The sequence below is a fragment of the Limulus polyphemus genome, unplaced genomic scaffold (assembly GCF_000517525.1).
Source record: "Limulus polyphemus unplaced genomic scaffold, Limulus_polyphemus-2.1.2 Scaffold472, whole genome shotgun sequence".
NCBI classification, from domain to species: Eukaryota; Metazoa; Arthropoda; class Merostomata; order Xiphosura; family Limulidae; genus Limulus; species Limulus polyphemus.
The window spans coordinates 467,306-492,280 of NW_013666082.1; the positions used below are offsets into that span (position 1 = coordinate 467,306).

General features: G+C 33.0%; 1 protein-coding gene across 2 annotated transcripts in view; it reads left to right on the forward strand.

Moving 5' to 3' along the window:
• LOC106458487 (irregular chiasm C-roughest protein-like) overlaps nt 1–24,975 on the forward strand; it is a 134,343-nt gene that overhangs the window by 81,921 nt on the left and 27,447 nt on the right. For both annotated transcript variants that reach the window (XM_022384715.1, XM_022384716.1), the window contains exon 4: nt 1,641–1,747. In XM_022384715.1, coding sequence (XP_022240423.1) covers nt 1,641–1,747 — 107 coding nt within the window. The remainder of the gene's footprint in view (nt 1–1,640; nt 1,748–24,975) is intronic.

The window sequence follows — 24,975 nt, forward strand, 5'->3', positions numbered from 1 at the left end:
ACCAGCATACATATGATATTAGCTGTGAATTATAAAATTTAACTGAGATTTTATAAATTATTAGAAGAGTGTCAAGTTTTCATTTCAATTCCGATTGACTTTAAAAGTTATTTTCAACTTAACTAAATAATTCTGAAGAAAACCTTTTCAACAAAATGATCAAATCAATGACAAGATTCGGATCCGCTTTACTGGTTTGAGGTTATATATATATTTTTAATTTGTTAATTCCTGAGAATAAATAGTACATTTGGTCACATCATAAAACAATGTGAAATTTAAAATATGTATGCATATTTCACAGTTATTTAGCTGTGAACCCCACAAAATGGGACTTCTATGTTATAATTTCCAGTTTCGGGAAAGTAATATTGAATATGATTGTCCCATTTGGATATTCACTATAAAATAGCTATTATGGTGAACTTCGTTTCATTATATGTACTCAAATATTAGATTATATTCATTTCAAACAATTATTCAAAAACTTACCTACACTACACTTTACAATTTTTAACAATTATTTTCAGGTTTAACTTGATAAGCTTTAAAAATTAAATCTAATATAAACGAAACTTTAAGCTTTATAGCAAAAAGCTAATAAATTACGGTAGTTTATCACCGTGTTCTCTTTTTTAGCATCTAGATGTAAAAGAAAGACGTCCCTTAACGAAAAGGGTTTCTGACTTTTCCTGTGCAAATTGTGTACATGATGAATAAAACAATTTCATGACACTCCTTGTGTAATTGTGTAGCGTCTTGAAAATTTGAAAGTAAATACGGAAGCAATAACATGACTTTAAGCCCTCGAAATTAAAACAATTCACAATGATTTATTATGAGAGCGCGAATACGAATACTTTGTTCACATGTAATTACTTCTGAAAATATATTACAGTGATTTTGCCCTAAAAAGTAAATACAATTATTTTAGTTGTAAGTTTACAAACCAAAAATACAATGAGTGACTTAATATGCAAGAAAGAGACGCTTGCAATTAAATATATAATTGGATACATGGGGTATCCACAACAATGTTTGGAAGATATTACCGAAGTTACTCATTTGTAAAATTGTACTGTATACATCTGGCACAAATATTTTGACTTCTTTAAGTTATTTCTTGATAACTCGTAATTTTATGTGTTATACTTAGATCTTCGTCACTCTTTTGTGGTGCTGATATATATCGCCGATTACAGTTGTTGCATATAATATACAATACGATGTTTATATATATATGTCTCCTGCTTGCATTTATGTATTTATATATTTGTGTGTGTAGTTTTAAAATGCACAATTTTACTTATTTTTCACATTTTATATCGATTGCTATATTTTAGAAAACAGTTAGATTACTTTTATTGCAATGTACCTCGGTGAGACAGCGGTAGGCCTACGGATTTACAACGCTAAAATCCGTGGTTCGATTCCCCGCGGTGTACTCAGCAGATAGGTTAATGTGAGTTTTGTTCTAGAACAAACCAACAACAACCTATTGCAATATGTATTTCAATGAACACTCTTACTATAATCCTAAAATTATCCGTCAATTTTATTTATTTTATCTCAAGACAATATCAACATGTTGAACGTATAAAGACAAACTTATATTCAGTGTAAGCATATGTATTTTTCAGTTCCACCAGAACCTCCCCAAATCGTACAAGGCCATTATCTTGTGACAACAGCTGGAAACTCTGTACAACTAATTTGTGAAGCCCATGCCGGTAAACCGCCTGCAGAGGTATTGTACTCTTTATGCTTTAGAATTAGTCGAATTATCATTTTCATTTCAAAATAGTTTTAAGTAGTGAAATGGAATATTAAATACGTGAGTATACATTTCAAACAGCAAACTAAAATTACTACCAGTAACCACATTTATCTGTATGGTTTCTATATCATATGACTATAGTAATGCATTTAAGATTAATGACACTAATTGTCATCTTGGAGTTGTATTTAATGTAGTTTCTGACCATTTCTGGCTGTACTAACAGCTTCATCCACCATGGAAACACTGTCAGAGCAGTGCCAATTCCTTGAGACGTTTGAGTCTATCCTGTCCTTCTTCAAATGATGTTCAGAGTGATTAGTTACAGTCCAATCTAAGCTATTGCTGACCAAAGTAGATCATTTACCTCAAACCATTCATGAACAGTTTGTGAAAATCACCAAAATACATTATCTTCTGGTAAAAGTGTAGATCTCCTCCCTTAGAATTACATCAATGCTGGAAAAGTAATATTGTCTATGATACCAAAATACACTGAGCTAGTCGCGTTTACTTTTACTGCCACAAATGTATTAGATTTTTACCAGCTAAAATAGCTCCAAACCGTAATACTATATCCTCCACCATCGTTTGAGTTGGCTCCAAACCCATATCCAACCATAAGGTATAAACATTCTGTACATAGATTCGAAACTTTGTGGTGCGAATTTCCACCGTTCTAAGCTCCAATTTTCAAAATCGAAGGCCCAACTAAGCCTTGGGTCTGGATTTGTTTTTGTAATTAGCGACTTATTAACTTATAATATGTGCAGTGAAAGTAAGCCACGCTTTTCTGTTAGTTGATATATTTCCTGAATGATGTTGGATTGTGAACTGAATAATTTAAGCCGATCTGGCCTATTTTCAATAGCTACTCGATCTATGGTCTTGCATTGTTTCAACAGCACATCACAACATAAAATTATGATAGAAATAGCCCCATTATGAAAACCACCAATGTGGAATCCAACCATCGTTCCTCTTTCCAACCGTATAAGCTCCTATCCTTGTAGCATCTTACCTAAATTGTCCCTTTGTGGTAGTTGCTGACCTTCATTGAACTTTTTCTATATGGAATCTTTGGAGAAATATGCAAAATTTATGTGGATTTTCTATTAATTACAAGGTATGTGATGTCGGATTATTTTTGGTCTAATAATATAGTAAGCCATTACTTTTTATTTCTATGTCTCTCGATTCAGTAAGATATCATTACTATTAAACTGATAAAAAATATCCAATAAATACAGTGTTTCCTTTAGTTACTTGTTTATAGAATTGAACTAATTCCTTATTGTAGGGGAATATTTAACATTGTTGACGCCATGTGACCTGCAGTTGATCTATTTCTTCTACAGTTCTAATATTATGGGTAATTAGTGATTAAATATACACAATAACTTTCTTATATTTTCTGTTATTTATGAAATTGAGATTATTTCTTATTGTAGCTGCTTTCTCTACTATGACGCTTCAATGCAATCTCGTTGGTATGTGATTGTTATTCTATAGTCTAATAACAAGGACCAGAAGAAAATCGTTGAGTTTTTCATGTAAATATGTGTATTTATTGCGAGCTTCTCCCTTTTTATACCATGACTTTTAACAGTTCATTAATCTTTTTTTTGGCCCGGCATAGCCAGGTGATTAAGGCGCTTGACTCTTAATCTGCGGGTCGCGGGTTCTAATCCCCGTCACACCGAACATGCTCGCCTTTTCAGCCGTGAGGGCGTTATTATGTGACGGTCAATCCCACTATTCGTTGGTAAAAGAGTAGCCCAAGAGTTGGCGGTGGGTGGTGATGACTATCTGCCTTCCCTCTAGTTTTACACTGCTAAATTAGGGACGGCTAGCGCAGATAGTCCTTGTGTAGCTTTGCGCGAAACTCAAACCAAACTAATCATTTTAAAGGGAAGAAATTAAAAACATAAGGGATTCAAAAAAGGTGTTGTCTTTGTTTCTCTTAGATATGTCTAAACATTTTTATACACTCTGAAGTAACATTTATAAAAAGTACAATGTTATAGATTGACAGTAGTTGTAGTGAGCACTTTACAATTTTTATACTTCAATAAATATACAAGACGTTTACGCAGAAAAAAAAAATACAATTACCCTTCACGAAAAGAGAACAGCTTTACCTTAGTAAAGCTTAACTTGCAGTTGATTAAACTTACTTTTTTCACAATGACTCGGAAGGTCCAATTCTCGAGTCGCGATATTCCACTGGACACATTCCACGCTTTCAGCTGGAAAAGACGTTATTATTGTTACAATCAATGCGACTATTAACTTAAAAGTAGTCCCATAGGCAACAACTTCTGCTGACTGATTCCTCCTCCCTCTGGTGAGTAGTGGTTAGGAAGAGAGGTATGCTGGCATCTGTAGGGGTCTCTGTCCTAGTGTTTTAGTCTTGTGTCACATAAGGTGCCGTTTAGGTTAAAAATTATCTTTACGATATTGTTAGGTTTAGCTTCAAGCAAACATTATAACTGTCACATAAATATAGTATAATAACATAATTTATCATTTATAACTCGCACTAAGACTTAAAACACAACACTTTCATTTTTTTTTTCAAATCTAACATTAAGTTGGAGAAACTACAAAATGCCCATGAAATTTACATTTCACGCGTGTGTAAATTTAACTCAATAACAGCTGTGACATAAACTTTGGTTGCTTTGAAAGTGGGTCATACAAGCAAGTATACACTCTGCTTTAGCTTTAACAATTCTAAACAATTTTTACACTGGTTTTGTCTTTAATAATTCATTACTAATTTCAATGCAGACATCTGTTTGTTTGTTTGTTTTTAATTATGCACAAAGCTACACAAGGGCTATCTGTGCTCTGCCCACCACGGGTATCGAAACCCGGTTTCTATCGTTGTAAGTCCGCTATAAAGAGCAATGTGGGTCGCTGTTCTAAATTCAGCCTTCTCAGTAAACTTATGATACTTGTATTCTATTTTACTATTTCCAAGATACTCTAAAGAGTTAGCATTTATTTGTCACAGTTCATCGATTAAATTTTAATTTTGTGTTTTCAAGAGTATAAATGTTTTTTTTCTAATTCTCAGGGAGGTAAGAAATTTGAAATCAATTATTTCGCCCTCCTCATCTTAGCACATTTCATATTTTATGCCATTAGATCCTGTCGGATGTTCTTTGTCCCATGTTATGCGTAGCCTGACACAGCCTGATAGTTAAAACGCTCAACTCGCGATTTGAGGGTCGCGGGCTGGAATCTCTTCACTGAATATGCTCGCTTTTTTAGCCGTGGATATTTTATAATGTGAAGGTGGCAATGCCACTTTTTTGTTGGTAAAAAATAGCCCTAGAGTTGGCGGTGGTGTTGACTAGCTGCTTTCCCTCTAGTCTATCACTTCTAAATTAGGGATGGCTAATCCAGATAGCTCTGAAGTAGTTTGCGTAAAATTTAACAAACAAATAAACTTATCGTAAGGTTGTTGGTCTATGATGCTGGAATTAGTAACATTATGAATTAAGAGTTTGAATAACATGCCACTTTATATTCGTAATGGTGTTTTGTGTTTATCATGCATTCTACCCATTCAAGTTAATATATAATTATCTGTCTTTAGTGTATTGAGGCGTTCATCTGCTTATGAGAATATTCGCAGCCTGAACTCTCATAAAATACCTTCAACTATTTTGCTGTACCAAGGAAGTTTAATAACTTTCCATTCCTCCTTCTGACGTTCTCTTTGAAACCTTCAGTGAAGGTTAAGTTGCTATTTTATATTTTCTAACGAATATACTTTTTAATGAATCTGAAAAGGATCTAGGAAGTTTCAAAATCTCTAAGTCTTAGGAATTTGTGTTGGCTTAGCATAGTTTTATGCGTTTTGGAGAGATTTATCACAGCACTTGAAATACAGTGTCACTTGCATGTGTTCTGAAATTCCCTAAAATACTCCTTTCCATTCCTTCAATGTAAAAATATCTACTTTAAAATTACATTATTTTGTACTATACTTTTCTTGTGACACTAAACCGCTTATTTCCAGGCTGATCTGACCAAACGATTTGTCTTGACAGTCAAATATCTTCTTTGTGACAAGAGTGGCCATTTTTTATCAATTTCCTTGAGTTACTTAGTTACGTTATTTCTCATAAAAGATATCGCCCATGTATTGGACTTGTTTTGTGTCTGATGTTGTCAATATTAGTTTTGATGTGGGTTTTGTATCTTCGCAGTTCCTGTGTTAGTCTAGTTTCAAATGTTATATTTCTCTTATATATTAGTCATGTTATATTTGTAAAATACATTTGTTAGTTGTTAAAACTAATAAAAGAATTGGCGATAACTCATTTAATTTTGTTGTTGCTGAGTAGTGGTCTATGCATATATGTTTGAGACATGCGGTATAGTTCAGTGGCATAGTATTCATATTCATTGAATGATTTAGTGAATATTTAATATTTTAAGAGTAAATGTCAATTTTTTTAATCATCAAATTTCTAGACTGTCATTATTACATTCGCAACACGTTAATTTATTTTTCAGTACAGAAAACAGCGTAATATAATACGTCATTGGATGGATGAAAACCTTGGCTTTCTATTGATTATAAATAATATAGTATTGAATGTAAGAGCAAACTATTGACAAATCCTAAGAAAAGAGGATATGACAGATGGGTGTGGAAAAAGGGGGTCTGAATTTCTATTTCATGGCATTGTAACCAAACAAAATTGAAGGTTATGAGCAATTACAACATTATAATAAGTAACTTACGTTAAATTTCGTACTTCTTGGAGGGATAGTGAATAAAATATAGAAAAGTGGATACCACTTTTTTATTGCTTTACAAAATTAAGCACTTAAAACTTATATACTATTAACCTATGGATTATTAGCTACGATGTTATGCTATAATAATTGGTATAACATTAACAAAAAGCAGTTTAATTAAATTTTAAATGTAACTTACTAAAACATTGTGACATGCACAGTAAATGATGCCCGTGATGAGAGGGTTAAATTAGGTCAATACTCTTCAATCACCTTAAACGTTATTGTATTACATGGTTATTAATCCAGTGAAGTGACTCTTGAGAGAATTTGAAATGGCTACTAGACTGTTTTCAGTAATACATGAACACTTCATACTTCCTACTGCTAGATCTGGTCACATTAAGGCAAAGTATTAATGTTGTGAGCGGACTATTTCCATTTCAGGAAAAATCACTTCTAACCTGCTGACACGTCTGAAGGTAAGCATTTTATTATTTTTGTTAATAAGAACTGTATCCTATGTATAGTATGCAATATAATATAGGTAAACTAAATTTCTCATGCGTATTAAACGCTATTTTTATTATTTTCATTTATTTAATATTATATGTTATTATTTTTATTATATATTATATTCTATAGTTAAAGTAAATTTATCATGTTTTGAACTATATTCACAATTTGTATTTATTATTATTATTATAAACTATAGTCTATATTATATAACTGAGATATGGTTTTGTATTTCCAGCGTAATCATGAGGCAGAGTTACAGAAGTCTACATCTGATTCTGGTGCTTCCACCCAGCTGCAGCAACCTGCAATAGCACCGTACTGAACAGAATCAACTAAATATAAGTCTACACACCCTCTTCAAACGCACATCACTAACAAACTCGTCAGTTTTATTGCCGGTACACTGCAACCCTTCTCAGTGGTGGAATCAAACGATTTTCAAGATCTAATGGCAACCATGGATTATCGTTATTTTTATTCTTCCCAATCACAAGCATTTGTCCACAATGTTGATCGAGAGCATGTTTGATGAAGTCCAAGTAATATTTATCTATCTACTGCAACTTGTACCCAACATCAATGTTGTTGTGGATATCTGGAGTAGAAGACAAATGTGCAGCTTTCTTGGAGTCACTGGTAATTTTATACTTGACTGGAAAACCCAAACAGTCATGCTGGTATCTTGGTGTTTCAAAGGACGTCGCACATCTCATTACATTGCAGCTCAATATGATGAATTAATAAATATCTTTAATATCAGCAACAAGGTGTCATATGTGACACCTGATAATGCATCCAACATGATCTAGGCTTTCTGCTTGCCTGGATTTGAACCGGAAACACTACCTAGTGTGAGAGATGGTGATAGCTCATCTATATATATAGTGGCTCAGAAGATGAACTTTTGGATGGATCTAAATCAGCAAACAAATTATCCGAATTTCTTCCTGGACATGACCCCTGCTTTTCCTACACGCTACAGCTTATGATGAGAAATGGCATGAAAAAAAGCTGTGCGAGTGTTGAAAGTAATTTCCAAAGCGTCAGCCACCGTATCCTACATTCAACACAGGCAACTGATCTACTTGAAGGAGAGGTCAGAGTTCGGTCGGTAACAACAACACGATGGAACGCAGAAATTAAGATGATTAAGTCTTTATTGAAAATTCCTCAGGAGAAGCTGGATAATATAGATACTGCTAAATTGAAACTTACTTTTCTTGATCGAACTGTGCTTGCAGATTTGGTGACAATACTGACACGTTTTGAAGAGGCAACATATTTCACCCAAGGTCAGAATGCTGTTACCTCCACTTATGTAGTACCATGCGTTTATGGGTTGATGATTGAGATTGACGGCATGCGGTCCAGATATAATTTCAATCTTGTCTCTGCACTGAAAAAATATGTTCATGCATGGCTAATTCAGTATTAGCAATGACGTATTTTCTGCTTAGCTGCGGTATTGAATCCCAGATTTAAACTTGACTTGTATTTCACTGGACCTATGGTCTATGAATCCAATCGATTGCTCCTGTAACAAGAAGTCAAGTAAGTTACCCCAACAAATAATCCTATAATTATGGAACCAAAAGAGGACTGTAAATCCCCCTTCGCTAAAGAAGTGAGCTCTTTAGTTTATTTGCTGCCTCCAAGAAACCAGCCACATAATCTTCAGAAGATACAAAGATCAAAACCTACCTCGATGGTCCTTGTGTTCCCGAAGAAATCAACCCTCTAGGTCATTGGAACATCCACGCAAAAACGTTCCTACCCTATCTCTATTAGCCAAACGCTACCCAGTGTTTAAGTATATTCTGCCCCCGTTGGACGTTTGTTTATCATCAGAGGCAAAACCCTTAGAATTGATCGCTGCCGCTTCACTGACAAGACATTTCAGACACTGATGTTTATAAAAAACAATGGGCAGTTATAATATCTATAAGTCTCCTTTAAGAATATATTTTTTGTTCTAAATATTTTTATTACACTGTAAAAAATAAAACTTTTGAAATAATATTTGTTCAAATTTTGTCTGTTTCAGTTTCGAAAAAGTTTGTTTCATAAAATAAAAGTATTGAGATCTTATTGTTTGCTGTATTCGTATTCGAATACTTAGCATTTTCCCTGTATTCGTTTTCGTATTCGTAAAAATATGGAGTATTCGTATTTACTGCTTCATTCCTGATGTGTTTCAATGGCTGTAGCTGTTTTTATTTCACTTTTATAACTGTCTTTATCGAACGTAAAAAACAACTTATTATTTTTTGGCTAACAGCCAGTTCAAAAACCTCTACTGGTTAGATACACCCGTCTTTAATTGTTAACTACTGGCCAAAGAGAAAGAAGGCATCTAATAATACTCGCAACAGAAAGGCTTTTTCTAGCTTTTTGAATCAAATAATATATGATAGTGTGGAGTATGTCCAGTGACAACACAGCTCAAGCCTCAGACTCTTCGTACTGCAAACCAATACGCTAACCAGTAGGCCATGCCCCATCCCATTAAAAAAGAAACAACTTTTTTTGATATTACAATGAAAATAATATACTTATAAGTTCAAGAAACCTAGTGAATCATTGAAAGTTAACCCACAAAACAATCTAAGGAAGATCGTGTAATTATACAGAAGTAAAAATATAAGAACATTATAGTTTAAAAAGAGAGTTTTTTGTTTTTTACTGTTGGCAAACTCAGTTCTAGCTTAACTTAACTAGAACGGATTAACTTGACTGTTGAGCTCAAAATAACGCAAACACATGAGAGTAGAAGAAAAATGCTGATTTGGATTAAGCTACTTAGAGATCTAAAATTGTATATTTTCGATCTTTTCCTCTTATGCACTGTTTCTTGTTTCTAGACAACAGATTTATAATATATAATGTGAGGTTGGAATTTTGATGTGATTTATCAATGGGAGAGAACAGCGCATTTAAAGTTTTGGTATATAAATGCCATGGGCAATACGATTTTTGGAAAGGATTGTTTGTTTGTAATTAAGAACAAAGCTACACAATGGGCTTTCTGTGCTCTGTCCACCAAGGGTATCGAGACCCGAATTTTAGCGTTGTAAGTCCGCAGATTTTGGAAAGGAAACCCTGCCAGTTGAAAAGTGAAATATATTAGTGGCTTTAAGGCATAAAGACTATAAATTGTGAAGAACTCATAAAATTCAGCGTACTTTACCTAAACAGTAATTTTAGGTCCTAAACATCAGGTACGGAAAACAACTAAACCGGAGTTTTGAAATATTAATTGAAAAATTATATTGAAAATATAAATATTATATTGAAAATATAAATATTATATTGAAAATATTCAATATATATATATTGAATAAGTTAAAAGATTAATTGCACCTACTTGTGATTATTGATGTTATTTTCAATTCTAATAAAACATTTAGAATACAGAATCACACCAAAAAAGGTATGATGAATTAAAAAAAGATCCAAAACTCGAGCGCTTTCGAATAGTTTTCTGTTATATTCCATTTTTCAGTCATTTTCTCTACAAGTTGCATTATTTCAAAACGTACTAGTTTGTATATGTTACGTTTGTTTTAAGTTTGCTTGCATATGATTATTATTATTTAGTCATGGTTTTGCATTTGTTTTTTCTTTGTTTGCTGAAGCACAGATTCGCGGAATGAGCTAACTGTACCGTACCCACCTCAGGAATCAAACCACAAATATCAGTGTTATAAGCCCTCAAGCACGTTTTGATGTAAATAACACTAGGCTTTACCCAAACAGCGGTTTCAGTCATATTCATCCAAAGGCATTGTTCCTAACTAATAATACTTTTATAGCTTAAAACTATAAACGCATACGGTTCCGTTCAAATTGAAAAGGGCTAGGAATACTCTTGTTGTTAGCATATCAGTCTGTGAATCAAAGGGTCCAAGGTTCACGACACAATGACATTGTGTGTGAAGTATAAATCAGAGTGACCGAAAATCCTATTCTTCAGCTGAAAGAGCTGAAATAAGCCATTAGGTGAAGATGCTGCTAGCTGCTTGCCTTTAGTGTATTCAGGAAGTCTCTGGCCTGGTCGTTTAACCCTCTTTCCACAAGATGTCATTCAATTTGAAAATCACAATTCTGTTTCATGCTAAAGTATCAAATGTAAATAGTAAAAATATGAAACAATGGAAAAAAGTTGTTTCATATAAATTCTATTTTGACAAATCTTTCATTGAGCAAATGTGAGGCGTTTTTCTTGGTTAGTATGCCAGTCTGCGGATTGAAAAACCCAATAATGGTGACCAGTTATATTACCAAATACACTTCGCACTTTTAACTTTTTGGGCATTATAACTTTGATAATCAATCCCACTATTCAATAAACAGTAGCCACATAGTAGCTGGCAGATGGTGTTTATTCATTGCGTTCCCTCTGGTCAGTAGATTTATATTAAGTTTGTTTATTTCTACACTTTAGAGGTCTCTGACCTTGTTGTTTAGCCCATATGTCGCATAAGGTGCTATTCAGGTTGAAAATACTAGATGATAAATTTATTAAATCAACACATATCGTAAATTTGCATAATAAAATATTAATTGTAGTCAAGACGTATAGTCATGTAAGAATCAGAAAGAAAAAAATTAATATAATAAATGGGTTATATAATCTCCAGGCTCAGGCTTAGCTAGCCCTAATTTACAAATCTTGATCAGTAAGTAGCACCTGCCTATTATGAGGGATTGATTGTCAACACAACAGGCGACTTTTAGTAGATAACAATGAACAAAAATAAATAATTAAATTACAATACTTAAAATTAAATTTTGTTTCTAAAAATATATATCTAAATATGAGCTTACAAGAACACTAAATTCTGAATTCTGAACTTACTTGTTTAATTTTTTTAGTCAAACATTTTGTTTGCTAACTACATGGACGAAATTGTAGCAAACTGTTGCTCAGTAACAAAAAACAGAATTCTTTCACTGAACAAAAAGTGCTACCCATGATATGCAGAAGCTACAAACAAGGCGAGAAAAACCTGTAAATTCAATTGTTTTTAAAAGCGTAAAGCTATACAATATATTATTTACTGTGCTCACCACGAGTATTGAAACTCGAAAAACACTCAATATTATCGCAGAATCACCAGGGCGTTATGAGTGAAATATAACTTGTCGTTGTTGTATATTAGCGCAAAGCTGTACGATGGGTTATCTATGCTCTATCTATCACGGGGAGTCGAATCCTGGACTTTATAGTGTTGTAACTCGGTAAGCTTATCGATGGCACAAAACAGAACAAAGTATTACAGAATGGATATTTGAGTTGTGCCCACCACGGGTTTCGAAACTCGCTTTTCAGCGTTATAAGCTTCTAGGCTTACTGAATGAGCCACGGCACTCTGTCCGTCATAGGGAATCAATCCTCTGATTTTAGCGTTATAAGACCATAAATACCGCTGACCCATTGAGAGACAGTAAATAAAAGTAAACTACTTGTGATCTAAAAGTTAGAAAATTGCAAAATCTCATGGATAATTTTTTCAGCAGCGATCCCTAGTACTTTCTTCATTTACTTCTTTTCATATTGCTCTAAACTATACTCTAATATAAACTCTAAAATATGTCACGTTGCAATGCAACTGGTAAACAACTTTATGGGAAATATATAACATTACTGATTACTGAAGATCAGTTGTTGCTACAAGTATAGCTTTATTAATGAAAACTATTATTTGCTTATGTTCATTTACTTTGATACTTATCAGTTATACATTTTTCTTTGCTGCGCAGTTTTTGCTATTTGCAAACTACTATATTAACATTGTGGTAGTTTCACTTCTTTTCGCAAATTTTCTGTAAAACACTCTATAGAGAATTTACTTTCATTGTTAACTTAAGTTTAGTTTTTTTAAATGAGTTATATTACAAATTTCTTTTCTGAGTTTGTAGAACATAACTAATTTCAAAACGTTTTAATTTGGTATAAATTCAACTGTCTCAATAGCAAGCAAAGTAAAATACATGTACTACTAAATAACTCCGTAGTAATTTTAGTGAACATCATGATGAAGTGCTATTACGTGTTTGTGAAAGTGTGACATGACTTCCACCTTGATTTTTTCTGTCGTAATCTTTGTTCTCAGTAAGAATTTCAAATTAGAATTTTCGTTTAAAAGTGTAAACTATTTTTTCTTTTCTTTTCTCCTCAATCCTAAAGAACCAGAGTTCTAGGACTACTACTGATTTAGATTCCACTGAAACTTAACATGGTTTGTTTAAATACTTTAGGCTGTAATTCTATACATCTTTATGAGATTTTGTTCATATCTTTGACATGGAAATACTGTGGTGATAACATGTATTGAAATTAGTTAAATACATATGACAGTTACGACGTTCATAAGTAGTTTGGCTAGCAATATTTGTTTAAGGAATGCGTTTTAACATCAAGAAAATCAATAGACTATACTTAAATTAAACAATAAAACAGTTTTATCCAATGATGCTGTAACGAATTTCGACGGAATGCTTAAACCGCCCATCCTCTTTAAACAAAAATCAATTGAGCTAGTGACTTTTGCTCTTGTTTATATTTCAATTGCCAGTAAATCCTGCGGAGGAAGGTATAGGTTAGATTATCGGACAATGTTGTCTAATGAACTCAAATATAATCAGTGATAGAAATCTATATAGCCTCATTTAATGTTCAAACATTGTGGAGATTGCCTTTAAAGAAATAAGATTTCCTATCGTCAAACTGGTTTTGTGAAAATTTCATTATATATATATATATTACTTTATCCATAGACTAAAAATTGTGAAACTATTCAACAAATAGTAAATGTGAACAAAAAATTGTTATTTATCTTTCGTTATGATGTTTATAAGATAACTGACGGGTGGACACAGAAATGTTTAAAGTTGGAAAATGTCGGGACATTTTTGATGTTATAGAACCGATGTGTTCGATCATCCTGTTATAATTGTTTATTTCGAGAATTTCCAATAACGTATCATTTTTATTAAACGAAACAATAACAAATTAATAAGCTGGCAAGCAAGGATTTATAAGCATAATAAAGTGATTTATCTTGGGGGGAACAGACTACATATTTCGACAAACAGTGGTCTGTCTTCTTCAGGTCTGAAGAAGGCAGTCTAATGTTCTGTCGAACATGTATGATGTTCCCCAAAATATAAATCCCTTTGTTAAATTTATAAATTGTTGTTTGCTAACCTATTAATAAGACTATTCGTAACATGTGTTTGTACCTGTAAATAATACAAACTGAAAAGAATAAAGTAAAACAAACTAACAGTTTCTGAGCTAGTATATCATCAATAGTTTTGTTTAATAGGCACCGAGTTTATTCTCTCCCAGCGCGAATATTTTTAAAAAATCTGTGGTATATATAAAGACACTAACTTAATTGTATAAAAGATAGGGAGCGTATATTCTGACATATGTATAGAAATTATGTTGCATTAATTTTAAACTTTGTGAAGCCAAGGTTCACTACTATAGTCAGAATAGGAAACGGGTTACAGTGCTATTGGAAGGAACACTGAATAGGAAGGAGAAATATTGATTCTTAACTTGTCTGTTAGAGTTCCCTTTACTTAAAGATAAGTACCGTTTTTTTTTTAGAAGTCGCTTCCTGTGTAACTTGGAACTGTTATCATCGGGGCTAGATTGACGTACAGGTCTTACAGACCCGGTCGTAGTGTTTGACGCGTTAAGTATCCCATCCATTAGATGTGTTCCTCATTAAGTTCAAATGTAAATATACTTGTAAGAATAGAATAACAGGCACTTCAATCTCACTTTATTGATATTAAGTTTTAATATTTTTCTTTTAATACCAACGTTTAGCTCTTTTAAGTCATCCTTTTTTTTTCGTATAGTGTTGAGATTGAATGTTTTTCAGTAGCAAAGCGTTAAATATGCATAGATTCTTAAAAAAAAAAACTATGTCAAATTAGAGAATGTCACTTTATTTTCAGAAACAGCTGGGAAAAGTGAGTTTTTATTCTCTTATTGGGTGAAAATGTTGCTGATTCAATGTGGGTTTTTGCATTCTGAGGTGTCTGTTTGAGTTTAGTCACGTGTTTCTAGGGCAGGCGCTAGGGAGTTGTTAGGGTGGGCCTTGCACTCACAAATTCCTCTTTGGCCCACCCAAGTTCATTCCCCCTATAAATGGTTTAAAAATCATAGTATCAATTTTAATAGCTAAAAAGAATAGAAAAGGGTGTTTCTTTGCATTTTTTTTCTTACTTTGGTGCAACTTTTTTTTTTAAATTTTCATGTAATAATTATTTTCTAAGAAAAAGGCTATCATCAAAGTATTTTTGACACGTCTTGTTTAGTTATAAAGCTCCCAACGTTTGAATATCTTAACTTGATTTAACTCAATATTATGCATAAGGTAGTTAAATTTTATGTTATTTAGGCTCGTAGAAATTATAAAATCAAACTATTCTGCATGTGGCCGTTTCTAAGGCTATAACAGTGCTTTCAAGCATTCCGTTAGTTGCACTTTGTTTAATTATCATATATTATTTGGTATATTCATGAACCACGACAGTGGTTTGTTAGATATATACCACCGTTTAAGTTAATATGAGTGTTATAATCTAATGGCTTAAATATAGCATCAAAGTTAAATTAAGTTATTTTTAAAAGCGATAGCTTATCGCAGGTTTTGTTTACGTAACTATGCATGAATCATACTTTTTGTTTAATTGTTGTGAATTGGCGCTTGTTGTACTATTGTATCATGTTACTACAAACTTGCAAGTTTTTCTCATTGTTTCTATTGGGTATTATTCCATTATAATATTAAGTAGTCTTTGGAACGTTCTAGGCCCCTGTCAGTCTATAAATACAAATACAAAAGATAGTTAGATAGCTAGCTAGATTTAGAGTGCGTGATTCGGAGTTTAGGCATAAAGAGTGTTTAGTGGCGATTTCTAAAGTGAACTTATCACAGATTGTGTTGTAATTACAGTTGGGTTCTAAAGTAACTGAACTAACCTGTGTGGACTTTGACGATAAGAGATAATTAGTTAAAGTTCTGGATACAAATGTAGTAACCAATATTATAGCGTAAAAGAAATTAGCACCAATTTTGATGAAAAGAGACGATTATTTAAAGCTCTGGATACAGCTATGGTGACTAACTGTGTAATGAACATTTGTAGATACGTTTGACGTGTTTTAATATATTATTTTAAAACGTGTAGACTAACTGCTGTTTGTTTATTGTTGAAATTTATCGCCAACAAGTTACAGACACTTACTGTAAATAATTCGGCCCACATACATAAAATGCCTGACATAGTTCATAATAAGGATCGCACAGAAATTTGCTCAAAACTGAAATAGAACATTCGGACAAAAACTACCTTAAAAAGCACTCAAACCCTTCCTTTTCAAAAGTTAAGACCGCTCAACCGTTGATAATAAACTAGATAAGTTATTTCATGATTCTGGACAAAATCAAAATTAGCCCATTTGGTCATATTATTATTAATGTTATTGTTTCACAAGCTTACAGCAAAATCGATTGGGAATTTTACACCAAAACCTAAACAGATGTGTTATATAAAGCACTGCAAATGTCCATAACCTATTTAAAAGTTGATTGGTTTTCATTAAAAGTTGATTTACGTGGTTATAAATACATTGTAGATGCGATGTTGTTCTGAGCAGTTGCTTTTGCAGTTGATACGACACGTTTTAAACGAGTATTTACACAAAACCTCATGCACAAAGCCACCTGGCTTAGTAAATAATTACTTTAAAAGACACAAAGCCTTATTTATAGCGGTGTTTTATACGCATTTGTTGTATTTGAAAAGGCTGCTTTTCTAATGGTAAAATTTTACATGCACTTAGTGGGAATTGTGTCTTACTCTAAACGTATATTTGCCCATTGCTGTACATTAACAAAGCCAACATACAAGGTAATTAAAGAGTGAAAATTTAAATCGACAAATAGGGACCGCACAGGAATTTTCCTAAAAAACAACAACAACAAATAACAGAGAAAGTAGTTTTAAACTTAATTCGATCTTCTTAATTTTGCCATGCTGCAGAATTTTCAAAGTCCTTCACTTTCCGTCAAAACATTCAGTGTTTTTCTAGTAAGCACATTAGTTGGAAACTACAACTCGTGCACTTTGTAGCGCATTAACTGGAAACTGCAACGTGAAAGGTTCCGGAATTTTCTGTCTCTAAGTGGATTTCCACGACTATATTTCAGCAAGTTTTTAACAGTGGATGATTACCATAGTAGATTTTCCTACTCAGACGACAGTGGTGATTCTTTCCACTGTTACTTATACTTAGCAAAAATTGTGAGTGCGTATTCAATATATATTACTACTGAACATAGCACTATTTCATATAGCTGTTCCTATTTTTAAATAGTTAGTGATAAGGTAGCGTTTGTAAATGCTGTGAATAATTGGTGACTTCCGCTAAGTGTGTCACTGTTGTCTATTTTGCATGCATTCTTTGTATTACCTGTTGAAGAACATACATATGCATCGTGGTAAGCATGCTACTGCGTCTGTTTACATTGCATTAATCTGTGCTCTATTATCTTAGAAGAAACATTATTCCATTCTGATGGCATTCCTTTGTTGCTACTCGTCTTTGTTACATTACACTGCGACACTGATGGAAGTCGGTCGTTAAATCTGTAATGATACAATCTTTGCCTTCAAGAGGGTCCTTTGAGAACAACTTTAGATTTTCTTTCTTGTAGTTGCATATCAGTACATGTGTTTATTCTTTGTTGTTATTTTTTTAATAAGTTCAGTGTGGTGGTTGGATAGAAAAAAGCCAATGCAGCAGTAAACTGTTGAAAAACATGTAACATTCAGCTGAACGCATATGCAGGTATGCAGCTTAAAATTTATTCTCCATAAATAAACATAAAAACAAACTTAAGAAACAAGGTTAGCAAAAATTGTTAATTTAAAAAGGGGGGAATAGGGATCGTCAAAAAAGTACAGAGACAAGTTGAATCAAAATCCAAAGAATATATTTTCAAGCCTACACCTAGGAACATTAAAAATAGTAAACAAACGAAGATGGAAATAGTGTCTACACTATTTCTCAGGCTACAAATTCCTATTTGAATTCCTCTAAAATTGATAAGTTCGGCAGACATGGAGTCAAATTAGGAATTTTACAGAACTCACTGTACACAAAAATCAGATTTTTTAAAAATTGCCTGTGAATTTATTTAGCTCGCATGTGTGAAAGGTAATTTGCATGCATGCAAAGAATAAAAATTATTATTTTTATCTCAGAGTTTGCATATTTCATTCACATAACCCCTAGAACTTCGTAATGAACAACAAAATATTTTTCGCTAAAACTTTATATATTATATCTTATCTTCTCTACCGTAACACTAAATTTAACAGATTTCTACTCGATTCAAAGCAATTAATAGCTACTTTATATAAATTGTATAAAATTACAATACACGAAAACAGATATCGCAGCTGGAATTGGGCTATATTAAAACGATTTGGTAACCTCACCACCTCGTCACAGTCCACGTCGACACGTTCTGTCGTGCTCTATCTGACGACGTGTGCCCTGATAATAGCTCTGCATTTTAAAAGTTCATTCTTAAGTCTGTTATGCTCAAAATGCTTCACTTCTCCCTCCAAGGTTTCTATATTCTATCTAGTGTACGAGCACTCAGTTCCCAACACCCGTTTCAACAGTATGATCACACAGAAATCCATAGATACTGTTTCCAATCCTGACCAATATGTCTTCGAAATCATTAGCATGAATACCTGTTTCATTTTTCAGCTGTTCGAACTATGCGACAGCTGAACGGGAGATATTACTGTAAGCCTTATCTCGGTGAGTCCATACCCTGTTTGCCTCGTTTTCAGACAAACTGTAGATAACAAACATGAAAATGTCCATTCGTCTGCCTTTCCATATCTACTTAAATGTCCAACAGTGAAAGTTTACACTTTGCAAATACCATCTTGGCTAAAATGTTTGCATATGTTGTAACAAATCTTATCATTATTTTTATTAAGATGGAATACAAATACACTTAGCGCTGTCAAAAGTCAGTGGAGTTAGAATATTAAAAATAAGTGTCTTGGTAGCACTGGCAGAGATAACGTAGTGATGCCAATGTAAGGAGAACAAAATCTTTAGTTTCTTTCTCGAATATACTGGGTATAAACTACGAATGAACCAAAACGTAAAGCTTATAGTTCGTGATAAAAGAAGTTATTTCATTGGATAGATTTAATGGAAAGATTGTTGTTTTTTTTCTTATGCCAGGGAAAACCAACATTAGTATTTATGATTAGGTGTGCGGAATATATGCGAGATTAATCAAGAGAGAGTCGTCACTCAAGCACCCAGCAGTACATCCTGAGATGAGGTAGTCTCACCTGTCGTTTTGACCCTTTATTCTCGAGACAACCATCCAGCTGAAGGGCGGGCCAAGCAGTGAACGCGAAGTTATCACCACTGCCAGCTGACCATGTCCCTGTTCGATGTTTCGAACACTCACCATACATTCGGTAGGCGTGTTTTCACTGTCTCAGTTCATACAGGCATTGTGTATCGCTTTATACTTCTGTCAAATAGAGAGCGACGCATTTGCTGCCTTCATATGTACTTCGATCGTTACTTTCCTTTGGGCTTTTCCACATAAGATTCAGAAAAGCGTCTAAAAAACTTGCCTGCATATCCTCTGCACCCTACTTCGATAGAGAGACAGTGGGTTGTCCACCATCCATCTCTGCAAATATCTAGGATCCCAAAGTACTTGGTGATTCTGTACTCATGTACCGCACAGATATTTTCTTCCCATGAGATCGACATCTCGTCACAACAATTCTCTTCTTCTTTGACCAGTACAATATCGGATCTAAGCTCAGTAGCCACGGTAACATACAGAATGATCGTCTGCATGTCCAACTTTACTGACAACTTCTAATCGTTGGCTGTTAGTTAGGATGCTGCTTCTTACTCTACTTGAAATAATAGTGTCAGAATTACTATCCTGCATTTTATATCTAGCATTATGAACCCATTTTTGTCTATACATGACTTCATCGGCAGGGTTTAAAAAAATAACAAGAAACATGCACAATAATATATATTTATATAGTTTAAATTTAAACTTTCAGTTTTCCCTTACTCGTCATGCCTTTGTCCTAAATGTCATATTTCCTTTCAGAGTTCTTAATGAAAATAAAATCTTCAAGTTACATTAATGTTTCAAATTTATAGTTTTGCGGAGTGTGAGTAAAAATGAAAATAATTTTCAAATTTTATGAAATAAACAAAGTATCAAAATGCTTACATTATTTTCAACTTTAAAAACATTTTTTTAACTAGACTGTAAGTTTTGCCAATAAACGATACTCGTAAAGTCTGTCATCATGGTCTCTGGTTTCATCAAATGCATAGGCATCATACGAACTATTCCATTTTATGTTCAAAAACTTCACGTTACGTATTTTGATCGTTAAAATCTCCAGAGAAAGCAGTGCCTTATTTAAAAATAATTCTAAGACGTTGCGAAACACGTTACCAGTAGAGAGTAAATATATGAGCCACTTATATTCTTTGATCTCTCCATTAGCCGTTAAACAAAAAAGATAGTATTGTGTTTTGTCTTTCTAAATTAATAAAATCGCCTAGTTTCTGTAATGGTGCATTTTAGCAAACTGTCTTCGAACTATTAATAAGTAAGTTGGATCTAAACTAGAGGGCATTGACCTATCCCAGTTGCTGTAACCTACACTACTAATACGTGTTGGTTGGTTTGATGTACGAACATTTACTCACAATTAATAACCTAAATTACTTTAGGTGTTTGAATAATGTATGACAAATCGCCACAATTAATTATCTATCATTATTCAGCAGAATAATTGGTTGTTTATTTTTTAAATTTTACTTTTTGTCGATGAAGAGAAATTGATAAATAAAAAAATTCCTACTAGTACATTAGTACATACTGATTCGGCGTTTGGCTGACCTGGTATAGTCTTCATTAAAAAAAAAACACACCAAAGAATCACCGACACTTTCTTCGTAATTTGGCTGTGACTATCCAAGTAAATCAAGTGGTCTTTGGCATTTTCTGCAAAACAGCATATCCTGACGTAACTTTTTTTTTTGCAAGCCCCCAGTGGCACAGCGGCATGAATCAACGCTAGAATCCGGGTTTCGATACCCATGGTGGCCAGAGCACAGATAGCCCATTGTGTAGCTTTATGCTTAATTCCAAACAAACAAACAAACAAATAACCCCTCCAAAAAATATTTTCTTAGAACTAGTTTTCGATCCGCTTCAGAACTGGTCATCAAGGTTAATGAACAATATAATCGTACAGGCGTAAAAGTTAAATATAGTAGGCCTAATACTAATGTCTTACGACAGTTGTAAACTTGTAATTCTAAAAGCCTAAAATGACAACTCTGAGCGTGTTTCGAGACATTTATATATATATATATATATTTGTTAATTTCTTTTCCTCACTTAAACATAAGATTCAATGAAGAAAATATTTTCTTCAGTGGAATTCATTTTTAGTAAGGAAAGCTGAATAGATGGATAAATGAATAACCTATTAGGCTGAATAAAGATAGATAATTAACTGGGTCGGTGTGTCTTATTTCATCCAAACATCTAAAGTATTATAAGTTATTAGTGGCGAATAATCGACTATACATCAAAACCAAACGTTTAATATTGTAATTTAATTACATTGTATAATGCTATAATGCTAAACAGCTAAGATAAACGAAAGACGTCATTCGAAATGAGATTTGTATCCAAACCAAGGTCTTTCTGTACAGCCCTTTACAAGGACCACAATGGTGAGATTATTCTAGTTTTCGTCGTCAGAATGGTTTTCTCTATGAATAACTAAAACTTCTTGAATGAACAGATGAATGTACGCCAGATGTCTAGTAGTACAATAATTATCAACTCTCGAATTAATTGTCTTAATATAAAATATTTTCTTTTGTAAGAAAAATGTTTAATTTCTCAGCAACCGCAGATTATAATTAAAATGAATACTATTAACTTGATGTAAGAACGTGAGGACGTTATATGGATCTTGCAAAACGTAGTGCATTCTCTCAGTGTATAATATATACATAGAGACATTTCTAATAACGTGGAGATAAAGATTTCTTTATCTCAAAGTGTAAACTTTCAGCAGTTAATAGAACCAATACATCGATTTATTTACATAAAATACATTCAAAAACATTTTCGTAGATCAACAAGATCATAAACATGAAATGGAAAATATTGATAAGATAAGTAACGAATTCACAACTTACTTGTTTTTATAAAGCTGTTATTTCAATCTATTAGCCAGTACCAAAATAGTAACATAATTCTTCTTTCAAATTTTTTAATTAATTAATTGAGACTGTGAGGAATAAAATCTCCGATAAATAAAAAAAGTGTAATGTTGCCACTGTTAAAACTCAATTATGAAGCTGTTACTTAAATTATAAATTAAATCTGTAGCTCTAAAAACACATTGATTAGGGAACACCACTGCTTGAAAATCGGGGAGGGAATGGTTACTTTCTGCTGTAGTTCTTATTTCAATAGGAAATGGACTCAATTTTGGTGGTGATTCAGACAGGACTCTGTTGCGAGCATCTGCTGTCAACCGCTAGTATAAATCTAGTGAAAGAGTGCTAATAATTTTGAAACTCGAATATTAGTCATGATACGGAGCTGTCAAAAGCATATTCTGAATGTTTTTCGTCAAAATAAACGATGTCCAGACTAGCATGTTGCACTAACTTGAAGACGTATACCTTATCCAACTTAGAATTTTACCAATGTACAAAATATAGTGTTGTCTAAAATGTCGCAAAATAACAAATAATTCATAACTCACTTAACTATCACCAACAGAGCAAGTCCAGACCTGCTGAAACATTCTCCCACCAAAATATTGATTTTACCATTGTTTATGGTTGAATTGATAGTCATTTCTCAAGTATTATCCAGGTTTCAATGAAAACCCAAACTATTTGATTGCGAAACTAATAATAAGTAGCAATATACATCCCTCATCATTATTATTTTTTATTGTTTTTCCTTTAACTTCAACATTCAAGGCACAATGAAACTGGTGCTTTGCACACACAGCTGTTATGAACGACTACTAGGCTGAAACTCTTCTGTGAAATCAAGCAGCAAGGATGCTTACAGTTGATGTGAAGGCTTTCATCCTGATACCTTACTAAAGTCATGGATAATGGGTTTATTTTATGGTTTTGTTCCACAACATAGTCCTATGTTTGAATCGATAGACCAAAAAGGGAGTAATTTTGAGTTCTGGGTCTATATTTCATATTACTGCGTTCAGCATAATTTCTCATCTACAGACTACTTCTGCAGTATATTTAAATATGAAAAGGTGGGTTGAAATGTCTCGGATATTCATATGACCAATAAAGCATCGAACTACACCATAGGATGAATGAATGTAAAAATTCAGAGGGGAACTGCCTATTACCACTATGAATGTACTCTTTCCCAGTATTTGTGGGAATTTATTGTTAAAGAAGGCAGTAAAATAAAAGTCAGATATAAATGATACACAATAAAAGAGATTTGTCGAGATTTCTCACAAAAGCAAGTCACCCACAAACTAGGTTTTTGTTCTACTTTTAATCTATGAGATGGGCCATGAGTTAAAATAGCAAGATTATAAAAATGATTTACTATAGACAACAAGATTATATCTGCTTTTATTCTATTGTACTTCATAAAAAAAACCTTGTACGATGTGATGCTACAAAACATTACGATTAAATATATTCATTTATATAAACAAATATATTAATTTAGTGTTATTAGAATATTTTAGACTTTAATAAAAGGCCTTGTCTCTTTTTTTAGGAACAAAGGTTATGCATACAATCTTAGGCTGGATGTAGCCTCATAGTTAAAGTGCAGGAACGTGAATTGGAGAGTCTATGACTTGTGTCACTTGTTCCACACTTTGTAGATGGAGAAGTGTCAATGGTGTAACATTCAAATTCCATGTCCTCATTCTAATCAGTTCTACGTTACAGATGGCTAACCCCATGTATTATATAAGGAGTATTTTAGGTCGAAAATACCAAATACTTTTTGCTGAATCCTAATCCTATAAGTAGTGTGAATATGTAAAAAATTGAAACAAACAACAACTGATGTCAATAATCTGAAAAAAAAAACGTTGTTCTCGACCATCACAATTGTCAAAGGATATTTTGGAATGCATTTTTTTGTGTGTGTGTGAGTTAGCTCTTTTCTTAGTGTATGCAGAAAAAGATGTTTCTTTTCTCCTTTCTTGATTGTAATCTGGGTCAAGGTGGAACCACAAACGAAAAAAATATTCAAATGCCATATACAAGTTCAAATGCTTCATTTCTTGACTTATTAACACCGGCTAGCATCATCGCGTTAAAGAAACTTCATGGTTCATTAGAATTCAAACACTTCTAGTTTTCTTTCAGCATTTCATATTATTCTTTGTTGTAAACCGACCCGCTTCTTCTTTTTTTGTTTTGATAAATACAGTTCCAGTTCCTTAATGCTTGTATCACTAGCGTTTTCATCAATAATAAAAATCATCTTCACTTCTACTACTGTAATCACTACTGTGGTATGAAGGCATTTCTAACCTTTTAGTTGATATCACTTTTCTCAATGTTTTTGTACATATAAAGTATGTAGTTGTAAAATAGAATTGGGACAAGGATGTATTTAAATTCTATGTTTGTGCGTGTTAACACTTTCCTTCTAAAGAAGAAAAAAACGTGAAATCCTGCATCTTATATGTAAAATATATAAAGGTCCACATAGGCATCAGCAGTGGTATTAATTTTAGTATTGAAGGTATTTTAGCTA